We start from the raw sequence: 15306 nt of genomic DNA on the forward strand, positions 1-15306 counted from the left end.
GATTGCCTAAATGCTTGACTACCAGCCTCGTGCCATTACACAATCCAGATGTCTGATCAATATTACGAAGCAACATGATAGGAGCACCAACTTTTAACTTAATACTATGATTTGGCAGGCCTGAGCACTTTATTGTGTTTAAGAATTCAGTAGAATATATATCATGAGCCCTGAGTTCCCTTCATCTTTACTAATTGCATCACAACTCAAGTAAATTTTCTCATCACCTGGAATTGTGGACAACACATGATCATTAACCTTCTCAACTATTTCATTAGTTGGAGCTAAAATTGCTCTTTCTTGGAAGTATTTGGCTTCCCAAAGGTGATCAGTGAGTGAAGGGTATGTGCTGTCGACAATCGCTGATATGGGGTCATCTCCACCGTCTATAAGAATATCCTCAGTGATTTCAATATCGACTTCTCCATCATTGGGCCCTCCAGCTCTGCCATGCCAACGCTTAGTATCCATTCTGAGAAGTCCCTTATTTCATTAGCGGTAGACGAAGAAGAACATGATTGAAGTCTCATATTGCGTGTCAGCTTCAAAACCTTACATGAATCCCATAGAAACGAAGAGTTCAAGGTCGCAAATACTATATCTTGCCTGGTACCCTTGGGTATAACAGGCAGAATCTGTCTTAAATCACCACCAAAGACAACAACTTTACCTCCAAATGGTCGATGCAAATTATCTCGATCAACAGCTTGCATAATGTCTTTAAACTCCTATCAAGTGCTTCAAAGCAATATTTGTGCATCATTGGTGCTTCATCCCAGATAATAGCTTTGTTCTCATGAGCAATGCAGCTAAGTCAGAACCAGGCCTAATAGCTACACACGTAGAGTTTTCACAAACATTGAGTGGAAGACCGAACCTTGAATGGGCGGTCGACCTTTTGGAAGAAGTAGGGACGCAATTCCACTTGATGCTACTGGCAAAACAATTTCACCCATCTTCCTAATTGCAGCACACAATGTCCTCCAAATGTATGTCTTACCCGTCCCTCCATATCCGTATACAAAAAACACACCTCCTGATTGGCCATTAACAGAGTGCATTATTTCGTTGAAAACCATTAGTTGTTCTTCGGTTAGACAGGGAAATAGTTTGTCATATTCTTGAATTAAGGAGGGTATGTCATATGAAAGCTCATCCGCTATTAGCTTATTTTGACCTTCAAACACGACTAATTCATCTGGAAATGGCATCTCACTGAATTTTCGAAGACTACTACCATTACTTTGAAGTTTAGCTTCAATATCTGCCAGTGCAAACGCTTGAATTTGTTCATCAGTTAGAGTTAAATCTGCAACGCGATAGAGAAGATTTAATATTAGATGCCTTCATATATGTCATCGTGATCTTTTTTTCGTTGCACAATTATAAACATGCAAGTAAAGCGATAAAAAAAAGTAAGTATGCATAGTACTGTAGCATGTACCTTTGTTTTTATGAATACGACGTTGTTTATATAGAATGTCATCAGATAGTAGGTGCCATGTTTTTTCCCATATGTCTTCTGGTTTAGATAAGCTACCAGACATAAGTAACATGCAAAACGATTCCTTAGATAATGCCCCGTTTCTCTAAAGCTTGCCTCTGTTATGGCGTCTATGTATTCCTTGTCGTCATCAAGCAGCCCCCTTGCATAGCAAGCTTCTTTGAAGGTTGGATACACTGAACCATCAACAGTTCTTATATCCTCGTAGCACGTCGGACCTTTACAAAATTAAGGAGCGTTCTTAGATAGTATTTCTCACCAGAACCTGGAGTGACATGGTATACCCTGCCAAGTGAGAAACCTTTCGACCTAGGTGCCCATTCTCGCGTAGGTTGTTTCCAAACAAATTTGTGGGGAACTCTACATACGTCAACTGTCTTGCTTCTTCATACTTTTGGTTGCATTCCATCCACGATAAAAACTTTGTCTTATTAACATTAGGTCTATCAAGTACATCTTCCACGTCCATATGGTCAGTGTAGACAACCATTTGCTCCCCAGGTAGATGGAAACTCAATCTCTCAACAGCAGGGGTTCGATGGTGAATAGGAAATCCATATATCCTCCACACTGCCTCACAAGCAGATATGTAACGACAGTCGTAATACATTTTAATCTCATCAATCTTTTGTGGATCATCGCTGCTATTTCTGTTTTGATAAGCAGCAGCCGTCACTCTATCGTAACCCTTATTTATGTACTTGAACAAATACTTTATCGATCTGGATTGATTGCACCATTCAACGTTTATATGGGCACGATACTTACGAAGCAGTTGTGGATTATAAGGAACAACAAACCTATTATCAAGATGCACTCCGTTTTTCTCAACCGAGATTCCGTTATCTCTTCTTCTATAAACTGGATATCCTTCCTCATCAACCTTTGTTTCGTCAATAATCTTTTAGGAAAATGCTTTGTGCACTTTTTTTGATCCATGCAAGGTGCATTAGTGTTGGAGGGACCACATGGACCATGCAACATCATTTCCGTAACAGTCTCATATAAATCGGATCCTCAATTGGATCTGGTAACTCAGCGCATATAATCTTGTCAATATCGCTTGCCTGTGGATATTTGTCAGCGGGGTGCAGGAAAAGAAGTATATGAGCATGCGGAAGGCCACGCTTTTGAAACTCAACTGTATAAACAACTGGAGAAAGAAGAAAATATGTATGTATCATTATTTAAACAACATTATAAGTAGACCAACTAATATTGAATGTAGTCAATGTTTTGTAAAGTAGTATGAAATTCAATTAATTCAATAAGAATATATATTAAAAAGAGAAAAAGATGTAGAAATCAGCATCATTATAACCATTTGATTTATACGTACCAGCTTTAACTCGGCCAAATATCTCATTCTCCTTTAAGTCTTTAACCAATTGGTCGAGCTTCATTTTAAAGACTCGACAGATGATATCCGGTCTGTCCTCGGGTCTAAGTCCCCTTTTTTGAACGAATCTGCTTATTTCTGGCCATTTAGCATTACACGTAAAGGTTATAAACAGATCTGGATAACCATACCATCTACAAATTGCCATTGCATCCTGATAGTTCTCTCTCATGTAGCTATGTCCACCTGTGAATGACGCTGGTATAACAATGCGATTGCCATTGGAAGATCCCTCTGTATCACCTCTTTCCACAGCCCCTCTTAAATTCTTCACATTATCTGATCTTAAACTTTGTTGGTTATTCTTTAGAAAGGAGAGCCTCTCTGCCTCAATCATAGTGTAGCCGTCAACCAAAAATTGTTGATACAACCGACGACATAATAACAAAGTATCAGCTTCATGTTCACGATCTTGCATCCTGTATGCAAACCACTCACGCATAGTAAGTCGTTCTCTTTTATTCGTAGAACTACTTGATGCGGTCTTGTCCCTATGCATAACATCTACTCGATATCCATCTTCCCCATATGGGAAAATCAGTGGATATTGTAACGGTAAATACGATGGGTGAAGCTCAGATATCTGCCTTAATCTTCCATTTTTCCTTTGGACTACTACATCCCTCTTATCTGCTGTATCAATGTCTCCAACTATAAGCGCGGCCACTTCGGATGTTGTTGGAAGGTTATAAGTCCTTCCATCAGAATCCCTTCTTCCAATTAGCCTAAGTTTTAAGTCTTCGCCGTTGTTTGATTCGAAACGATCTCTAGCCATTCTAAAACTCTTGGCCAATGGGTTATGCTGATCAATCATATCCTTCAATTGTGCAACGACACGATCTTCAAATTTATTTGGGTCTTTAGAACTGAAGCAATATAGTACGTTCAATCGTTAGCATTTCTTTATTATGAATGAGGATGTATATATTACATTTAAAACAAAATAACATGTTCAAATATTTGCAGTAAAATAGCACGATACCTTGCCGCACTCATCCTATTCTGAACCTCTTCTTCAGTATCATATATGTATAGTTGAGAGAATTTAGGACGTGCTCCATCGTTCGGCAACAAACTGCCTATCAGGTGATGATTTTGACCTCCAATCTTGTATGTATATGGACCACGCCCATGAGTAGTTGGTGCAATTATTCTACCTCCCATAGAAGTGAAAGAATACATCATGTTATACCCCTAATATTATCAAGGAAGTGCGCACTTCTACTATGTCTCTTCTTCAATAGATCTTCCAAAAGTTGGGGTGGACGCTTAAGTAAAGGTAATTGCACTTTTCCTTGCATGCAACACATCCCAAACTTTGGTCTTCCACTCTTATTTCGCTTGTTTACTCGTTCACCAAACCACATTTGTGCTCCACAGAACTCGCAAACACAGGTGGGATCTCCCAAATCTGAATAACCTTCTACAGTAAAGAAACAATTATAACTTTAAATAGTGTTTTATATGAACTTCTTAACATGATAGTACAATATGTAAGTCTAATAACGCACCATTGACTACAATGTCACCATCATTAGATGCCTCTTCAAAAAGCATATATGATACGTATGCGTTATAGGATTTACATGTGTTCTTATTTAAAAATTGAGTTTAAAAAAAGCACGATATAACAAAAAAATACCAAAATAATATATGCTTTACTGCATTACTTATACCTGGACCAATTGTTTCTGCTCGCGCATTGGAATTTAAATTGCTGTCGACGTGCATATCATTTCCTTCAACATCATTGTCATCTGTATACAAACTATTTGTTTTTAATGCATAAACAAAGAAGTTTAATAATTGTATAAGTTATCTGCCTACTATTTATGGTGCTGTATTAGTTAATTAATATTTACTATAACATACCTGGAATTATTCTCTTTGAAACCGATTGAAGGACTTGCTTACTTCGGATAACACGTGTCTTTGATGTAAATGAACTACATAATCTCATAGGTTGTATAACTTCTGTTGACAGAGGACATGGCGTAGACGCTATTTCATGCGACAATAGGTGATGTTAGTTGGTCACAACGTATTATGTATTTATGATCATACTATGCCAAAACTGAAATAGTATAAACATGTAATATTTCTAATAGATTAATTTATTACCAGAACTTCGTTTTCTCTTCAATTATAAGTTTTCGTTGATGCCTTGCTATCTTTGATGCATGTTCTTTATCTGAAGCACATAATTTTTCAAAATATATATAGATTGTTTATACGGTAACGTTATTAGACAAATTAACAATCAATAAGGGAATAATTTATTATAAACTAACCGAAACTAATATCTGTTATAGCACTTAATGGCGATTGAGTTGTGATGTCCACATGACAATTAAAATCTTGTGAACTTGAAGATGGTGCACTTGTTGAAAACACTGCATTAAGAGTAATTTTACATTACTATCTTGCAAGTAATACGTTTTCAAAGTTAAATACACTATATACACTCACCATTAGGAATCGGAGTTACATAAGAATTAGTAGAGAAGTTTATAATTGTCGACGATGAAGGAGATAATCCATTACTTGAAGAAACCGCTTATAATTGCAAGAAACAACGAATGTTAGTTGCATATATAAAAACAAAAGGATAACTAATTATTGTCGAAAATCATTGGATGATATGTGTTAATTACTTAATACAATTGCGATCTACCTGATGAAGATCCATTAAGAGGTAAGTTGATTGGCATGGTGATATTATTTCGTGGTCGTATAGGAGTCGAGGAACGCGTAAATCTTGCACGCTTTTCTAACATAATGAACTTCCTCTTTTGTCTTGCATATTTTTGTTGAGCTTCTTTTGATAACAATTATTGAGTGAAGGAGTGGTAACTAAAATAAGAAATGTTTTCCATGTTAATAGCATGAATTGGTGGATATAAAAGATATAGTTTTGAATTCATATTTACATTCAATGAATTAATCTTTTAATTCTACTTATGTTATAGTAAGTTATTCTTGTCAAAGCATAGAAGTAAGCAAATTAAAATAGTTATGTGGTTCATCTAAGAATTACAATGTAGTATACTAAAAGCGAAATTTGGACTGCCACGTTTGCCCAGTGAATAAACATTAAATCATTTATATCGTTCATTTACAAATAAAATAATATATATTTTGTATGAATTAACAATTTTGTTAAATATGTATGAAACAATATTAAATGGATGGTAATAATATATTTATTATTTTACATAAAATAACACTTATGAATGAAATAAAATTATAACGCTTAATAAGGACATGACATTTCTATATTTTCATAAATGTGTAAATTCATAGTATGATTTCCAAGCCTAATATAGATACAAAATCTTATATATAACCTGTTTTAAAGCACATTACACATTCCATCTAAACATAACCTTCATGTGATACTCTTTATATACTACCTAATACTACATACCTTAAACCTTAAATAACTAAATACATGTTCACCTACATATAACGTATACCACAATAACTATATGTTTTTTTTATAACATATTCGCATGATTTATAAATAGGTGCGACAACGAATTATTTATTGAGTGATTAATTGATTTATTTAAATTGGCCGTATAATAATATGCATATCAAATCCATAGTAAATGACGTCAATATCGTACTCTTTATCAACAAAATATAAAAGTGGTAATTCAAGAGTTTACATAAAAATAAGATTTCCAACCCCAATATAAATAAAAAATCGATATATATATATAACTTGTTTTAAAACACATTATACATATCCAACTAAATATAACTTTTAATGTGATACTCCTTACATACTTACTTAATACTACCTTAACTAAACATTTAAAACCTTCTAAAAAAAAAAAAACACTAAAAACCTAAGTATAAATAAATTTGGCAAACCAAAAATTTACAACAAAATTCATATAAACTGCCGCTTCATCTTCTCTTCCTCTCTCTATCTATCTATCTCTCTCTCTCTCTCTTCTCTCTCTCTCTCTTTCTCTCGAACATTCATCATCTTCACGTAAAAATGGCAACTTTCCTTTGCCATATATTATTTCCAGATTTCTTTCAAACAAATTACACAACAAAAAAAAATTAGATGCACAAAAAATATAGCAGAAATATGAGAAAACGATTGGTTTCTGATTTAATATCATAAAAGGGGATTTAGAAATTGGAGAAATTATTTTTGGGAAGATATTATCGCATGCACGACGGATTGATGTTGATTTCCATTGAAGAAGAAGTGGAGAAACGATTTATTTCAAGGATTGAGGATTTACAGGTGTTTGTTTTTTTTTTATCAATTTCGTTTTTTTTAATAATTAATAATTCTATATATTCATGAATATATGATAATTTTATAGATCTACAATTTTAAGTTGTTAAAAAACCGAAATAAAAAACATGCATTTATATCCTCATTTTTTATTTTCTCCTGTTTTTATTTTCTACGAATATGTAGATTTATTTCGCATGCATGTAAAAAAACAAAAAATAAGTTCAATATCCTAGTATCTGAATATCGAATTTTTGTTTTTCTAGTATCTGAATATCGAATGCATGTCAATTTTTTTTGTTTCGTGTTTATTTTCTATGAATGTGTATATTTTTTTTCGCATGCATGTGATAAAATTATGAAATTTAAATTATTGCTCTAAATAGTATAATATAGTTTAAATTTTAATCTTTTACCAATTAAAACATATATTATTTCATTAATATATGATTAATGTCTCGATCTTAAATTAGTTAGAAACGATTTATTTCAAGGATTGAGGATTTACAGGTGTTGTGGTTTTTTTTTATCAATTTCGTTTTTTTTTGTTATTAATAATACTATATATTCATGAATATATGATAATTTTATAGATCTACAATTTTCAGTTGTTCAAAAACCGAAATAAAAAACATGCATTTATATCCTCAATTTTTTTTTTCCTTTATTTATTTTCTATGAATATGTATATTTATTTCGCATGCATCTAAAAAAACAAAAAATAAGTTCAATATCCTAGGATCTGAATATCTAATTTTTTTTTTTTTTAGTATCTGAATATAGAATGCATGTCATTTTTTTTTGTTTCGTGTTTATTTTCTATGAATGCGTATATTTTTTTTCGCATGCATGTCACAAAATTATGAAATTTAAATTATAATTATAAATAGTATAATATAGTTTAAATTTTAATCTTTTACTAATTAATACCTATATTATTTCATTAATATATGATTAATGTCTTGATCTTAAATTAGCTTTGTTTAATTTATTTCCTTTGTTTAGTAATATAGGTGAATCTGTTTAATATTTCGCATGCATGTAAAAAAAAAAAAACAATTTACAGTTCACTATCCCATATTGATAAATAAAAGTGAAATAATTACTTAATAAAAAACATTAGAATAAATATATATATAGTGTGTGTCATTAATTATAGTTCTATGAATATGTATATTTTCTTCTCATGCATGTTACAAATCTGGTGAAATATTAATTATAAGATTAAATATTATAATCTAGGTATAAATTTTGTTGTTTCACTAATTAGTACCTAAATTATTTCATGAATATATGATAAATTTATCAATCTAAAATTACCACTTTATAAAGAACAATACAATAAAAAGTGCATGTATATCCTCAATTTAATGTATTTCATACTTATAGTTGATTTAATTATGCGAATACATGTTATTCTTTATGTTGCTTATTCATAATTATAGTTCATTTCATATATAGTTAAATACATAAGTTATTCTTTATGTTGCTTATTCATAATTATAGTTCATTTCATATATAGTTAAATACATAAGTTATGTTTGTTTTTTTTCGAGGTTTTGATTGGATGCAAAAGATGGTGGCAATTGAAGAAATAATGTGAGAAAACATATCATGATAGTCAGATTAAAAAGGTAGTGTTCTCATTGCTTCTTTATAATTAATAATAATGATATAATATAGATACACGATAAATTAAAAATATATTCAAATAATTTGACTTATGTATGTTATATTAAGGAAATTTCATGATGAATAACTTCATTTGTTTATTTATTACTTTATTATTGCATAAAATTCCACAGATATATGCATAATAAGAATGTAAGAAAATAGTTTATATTGTTATATATCTTTTTAGTTTGAACAGAAAATGTTAATATATATATGGGAAATAGTAATACAATCTAACAAATTGGCTTTTGCACTATTATAATAGAATACTATCATGACTTCTTTAGTTATAATTCGAAAATATATACACTACAAATATAACAACTTAGCAAAAACCATTAGTATATTACAACATATGAATTATTTTTAATTAAATCTGTGGTCTATACATAATAATAAGTATAAATTGTTATAATACAATGTACCTACAAAATATATGCTAACATATGTAAAAAATACAATGTCATCTGAATTATTTTTTTGTTGTATGCACTTCCGCAATCTATAAATATAGTTGATAATATTTATGATATAATAGATTAATAATAATCGTATATATTTTAAAAAATAATATCGTATTGAGGATATATGGATATCTAAACTTCTCACATAAATGTAACACAAAATATTTAAGATAATTTATAAATGTATATAATATGTATATTTCTAAAATAATATATATATATATATATTATTTTAAAATTAAAAAGATAATAATTCAAATCTAAGATATAAATTTCGTATTTACATTGCATGCATGGAACCTCATTTATGTTTTTTGTAAACTGTATAATTTGTGTATAATTAGAATGAGTTCAAAATTGTCTACAACTATATATATATACAATTTGTGTATGCGTTAGTCTACATTATATATAAGTTTATATATACAATAAATGTTTTTTTTTTTTGAGGTTTTGATTTGCATGCAGAAGATGGTGGCCATTGAAGAAAATATGTTATAAAACATATTATGATATTAAGATTAAGAAGGTAGTCTTCCCTTTACTTCTTTATAATTATTAATAATTATATAAATTATATACATGATAAATTAAAGATATATTCAATTTGATTGACTTATGTATGTTATAGTAAGAACATTACATGATGAATAACTTTAATTCATTATTAAATGCTTTATTATTCTATACAATTTGCACAAAATGTTAATATATTGACAACAAATAGTGCCTTTATAAATCAACTTACCATTAGAAATGTCAAGTAAAGGTGTTGTTTGGCTTCTACTTCGCTTATCGTTCAAAATTGATTTCCTCCTTTGCATGGCAACTTTAGCATCATGGACTTGACTTGAATTGTTACAAACAAATGGAGTATTGTCACAAATTTCGTTTTCTTTTCCGTAATCTGGACGTTTATTCACACGTTTATTAGTAGAAGAACTCATTTCTACAATCTATATATTATTAACGAATAATCATATGATATTATATTTGAAGGATAAGAACACTGTAAGATTAATTTGTCTAAAGGTGTGAAGAATATATGTACGTTTTTTGTGGAGATATTATATAGAGTATAGTATGGTAAAGATTCCTTAGTAGTTTTATATATAACAGTTATTACGAAAATCATATAATAGGAATGTTTCAAATTATTTCCGAATCAATCAAAGAATAATTGCCTATTATTAAGCTTTTCAATATCGCGCAACTTTGGAAACAAAATATTACTGATTATATATAGATAACGCCATTTTAAAAAGTTGATTTGCTATGCATTAGGGAACTTTCTTAAAAATGTATAGTTATTTATATATGGGTAATAACGGATGCATTAATAGAAATTGTTTTATAATGCCGTATATTTTTTCTCTCTCTTAAAATATGTTGTATAATATTTACTAAATTAGACTAACGCATTAATAGAAATTGTTATATAATGTCTATATTTTTTCCCTCTCTTATTTATATATGGGTAATAACGGATGCATTAAAAATGTATAGTTATTTATAACGGATGCATTAATAAAAATGTGTGTAAGAAGATGTTTAAAATATAAAACATTAGTATAAACATACATACATATTAATTATATCACCAACGACGAACTATTTTTGTATGCGTAAATTGATTCATGCGAGATAGTATAAGTAATATATAGATATATATTAATTATTTATATTACTTATATATATATATATATATATATATATATATATATATATATATATATATATATATATATATATATATATGTATATATGTATATATTTATATATATATTATTGGTTATGTATAACTTATAACAGTTAGGTTCAGACATGTTATTTAATGTTTAATATTACCTTAAACATCTATATATATTTTATTTGTTATGTATAATTTATAACAGTTAGGTTAAGACATGTTATTTAATGTTTAATATTTTCTTAAACATAAAACAATGAGGATAATCTATATGGCAATCAATGATATATTTAAATTTTTCATAAACAATCATGTCGTAACCACAAGAGTTTTGAAATGAATGTATAGGAGAATAACCAAATCCTGAATAAATGTATGCAAATTGTTTAGAAATATAAATAACAACCAAATTAAAACGTTCATCTAATAGTCTATAGATAGACTATATATATAGTTCTTAATTCAACAACAATATCTAGAGTCCATCTTCTTCTTGAGGCATAACAGACTTGAGTTTCTTGTTAGTTGAAAGCTGCATCCCTAAGGGTGAATGTTCATCAAGTAATGTTGCTCTCTTTTGCGGTGTGATGTGGGATAGAGAAGAGTCTGTCTCCGATTGAAAGAGATCCTATTGAATATGTTGAAAAAATAATGGTTGTTAGAAATGCTAAAAAACAATATATATATGTAGATAAATGTGGGTAGACGAAATTAGTTGAAATAGCTAAGTATTACCATGTTCTCTTCACATTCTTGCACGCTTTCTGCCTCACTCTCCTTTTTCACAACAATAGAGTTCTGTTGAAGAAAAAAGTTTACATAAGTAATTACCAATTACTTGTTTACATAATAATAGATAATGAAACTAATTGTAAAATCCTTAGAATTAAATCAAATACCTCCAACTTAACATAAAGTTCAAACCACTTGTTAACTAATTCAGGTTCATCGGACGTAGAATTCACAGTGTAGGAATAATTTTGATCAATGCCATTATTATATGGCACAGTGACCTTAAATAAAAATCTCTTCCCCAATAGCTTTTGAATTCTTCAGGAAACTCATTGTTTTCTACCTACATGTACTTTGATGTTAGCATTTATAAATGTAAATAAGAAACCATGTATTATAATTGACAAATAAATAATGTATGATAACGAACCTGATTTTGAGAGGCAACCATTTCTTTTGCTGTTCTACCAACTAATTTGGACACCTCTTTATCAAACATCATAAAAGTAGCATCTCCAGATTTATCAGCAACAATCAATTTTATCTTGAATCTATAAGAATTTATTAAAATTAGCTATTAAACTATAAAAATGCATTTATTGAAACTTGATATTAAATATTACTGTATACTTTGTTTTTATATTAGTAAATTAGAAATAATTACCTTGGTGTTGTACTACGTAACACTACATTCTCCTTTCTACACCGGATGACATCATCTTCCCTAATAACTCCACTCATACATCTGTTGCATCCATCGTAATACCAACTATAACCAACATCGATGTCCTCTATTGTGGCTAGGCAAACGCATACACAAGACTGAGAAATGAAAATGTATACTAAGGTTAAGAAGTCTTATTTTTCTTGTGATGTTAATATATATTGTTGCATGAAATGACAAAATTCTCACCTTCTTCATGTTCTAAATGTCGAAAATATCTTTTACATATTCTTGCTTCAAAAAGTCATCACTCTCATTCGTCAGTTGAGTTAGTTGGCCAGATATTTGTTGAGTTTTGCAACACATGCTGGAAAACAATCATGTAGCATAAGCTTAGACAAATCATGCTACATGTATATGCATTTTGTATGAATCTTTTATTTGTATGAGTTTTTTTTATTAATAATGCATTTTCCAAGATATGATTTTCCTATTTATCTAATAATATACTCAATCTTTCATATGTTCTCATTTTACAACCAAAGTTAGTTGCTAATATATAATGTAGACATGTTTGTAGGATATCATGCAACAATATAGAGTCCGAAACTTACATATTTGGTGATATGTGATGAATCGCAGGTATAACTTCTTTAACTTTATATGACACAACATAAATTACATTTATTATTCTATCTATCAATACATGCTTACTATGTGATCCATAACGTATATTTAATTGGTACAATAAATTAAATAATAATACTTAACCATGTTGGTTACTATGAATGGGTAATTATTTTATTCCACCTAATATTAGTTTACTTGTATATGTAATTAATAGTTTAAAGCGATGTAATTTGTTGTTAATTTTAATTGTAATAATTATGTATTTGTATTTGATATGATTAGGTGGAATAAAATACACTCATATTCATAGTTCACCTACATGGTTAAGTACAACTATATCGGCATGCTAATGAATATGCTGTTTTTATACAAATAATTAGATGTAGTCACATAATTTCAAATTATATTATTGTGTTAGATAACTTATAATTATATTATATTTTGTTGTTTTTTTTGTTTCAATTAGGGCAGTTCATATATAACACTAATCATCGCTAAAACTTTAATTATATAAATCTTTAATTATATAAATGTGGCTGATATGTCATCTATTTAAGTGAAAATTAATATAACTTACCTATCTTTAAAAGAAATAATTTCAGATAGTTGTGTGTTAATGAACAATCTTGAAGCATATCGAGAATTTTGAACACGAACACCACCTAGTATAAAAAAAAACAGATTATCAAATTTATATCTATAACACAAAAAAAAAATTAAATGAATTAAATCGAATCTAATATACGTATATAATATACGAAGTAGTTACGTTAAATATAAAGTTTAATCACTTTTCTTAAATTATCCGGAATAATAAAAGTATTGAGGTCATTATATTTTACTTTTTGCTTGATTCTTCAATACAAATTTAATACATAATGAGTCCGAAATTTAAATATAATACAAATCTAATACGAAAATAAAAAAGCTAAAAGATATTTAATATGAAAATTCAAAGCGAATCTAATATACATATAAAATACACGAATTACTTACATTAAATTTTCAATTTACTCCCTTTTCTTAAAATATCCGGAAAAATAAAATATTAATTCGTGCATTACATTTAACTTTTTGCTTGAATCTTCAATAAAAATTTAATACATAATTAGTCCGAAATGTAAATTTAATACAAATCTAATACCAAAATTTAAAAAACTAAAATATATTTAATACGAAAATTGAAATCTATGCGTGGATTAAATAAAACTAAGATTTACCTTTATACATGATTCGTTTTGCAAACTGTAAGATGACAACAATTGCACCATTAGCTCCCTCAGCATTTATGTAATTTATCATCTCATCAGCATATGTGCCCCATAGAACACATGTTAGGTTGTCATTCCTATTTAGAAATAACAATGAAAAAGTTCATAAGTTCTTATATTGAAATTTAATTAAAATTTTTAAAAAATATATAAAAAAAGATGGTCAATAAGTAACAATTTGGTATACACATACGTTGTGTCCATCAGCTCAATAGTCATGCACCTCGATTTAGTGGTCTTGGTTAGTTCACCATACGCAGTCACTTGCCCAATTATATCTATAGGTAGTAAAAAAAAAATTACAACTTAAGGTGTACGTTTCAAAATACCCTAAAAAAAATAGAAATACGGGAAATAATTATAGAACAAACTAAACATACCAATGAGATAAACATCAGAACCTTTTTTAGCCAAAATATCACCAAATGGAACAAATTCAAAACCATATTGTGGGATATCCAAAGCATTGCAATCCACTATGGACGATCCATAATTCATTGAAATGGTGAATTTATGTTGCGTAGTAAGCTCGTATCCAGCATTATCACGTAGCAAAAAATTAGAAATATGTCTAAATCCTCCTTCCTCAATCTTAGGCCAGAAAGCAACTATTAGGTTCCTCCGAATACTGGCATGTATTTTTGTACCCTAAAACACATATAAATATACGTGAACTATTAGTAAAAGAGACAAATACTCTATAAACACGTATAAATTTTATTTATCTATATACATCCATAAAAATCACTTACATGTACATCCATTAAAATCATTTCTATACTACCAGCTTCCTGATTGTTCATAAAGTTTGGCTTCTCATAAACCCGTATTATCCGTACTGCAATAGTGATATACTTTGTTCCCTTAACCAAATCAGAAACATTAATAATTTTTTTAACAGGGGCATCATTTTGGGATGTCATTTCCGTTGAGAAAATATTATTTTGAAAGATGAAATGAAGAGGTTTTCGAAAAATATGAATTAAGATTATGAGTAATAACTTAGTGTGTATTTAT

General features: G+C 29.2%; 2 protein-coding genes across 2 annotated transcripts; both read right to left on the reverse strand.

Annotated features, from left to right (window-relative positions):
- Positions 1-138: 138 nt before the first annotated feature.
- Positions 139-4088, reverse strand: LOC125495260 (uncharacterized). Its single transcript, XM_057392461.1, has 8 exons — positions 3886-4088; positions 2844-3769; positions 2572-2657; positions 1789-2387; positions 1445-1536; positions 859-1309; positions 671-809; positions 139-483 (listed from the first exon to the last, which is right to left on the reverse strand). Exons 1-8 carry the CDS (start codon positions 4086-4088, stop codon positions 139-141), a joined length of 2841 nt encoding a protein of 946 aa, XP_057248444.1.
- Positions 4089-11467: 7379 nt separating this feature from the next.
- On the reverse strand, positions 11468-15212 carry LOC125495261 (uncharacterized). The gene is made up of 10 exons (XM_057392488.1): positions 15042-15212; positions 14670-14937; positions 14483-14567; positions 14239-14366; positions 13596-13680; positions 12389-12469; positions 12155-12275; positions 11892-12005; positions 11728-11790; positions 11468-11620 (listed from the first exon to the last, which is right to left on the reverse strand). The coding sequence occupies exons 1-10, from the start codon at positions 15210-15212 to the stop codon at positions 11468-11470; spliced, it is 1269 nt and encodes a 422-aa protein (XP_057248471.1).
- Between the last annotated feature and the right edge of the window lie 94 nt (positions 15213-15306).

This window comes from Beta vulgaris, chromosome 2 (assembly GCF_026745355.1).
Source record: "Beta vulgaris subsp. vulgaris cultivar EL10 chromosome 2, EL10.2, whole genome shotgun sequence".
NCBI classification, from domain to species: Eukaryota; Viridiplantae; Streptophyta; class Magnoliopsida; order Caryophyllales; family Amaranthaceae; genus Beta; species Beta vulgaris.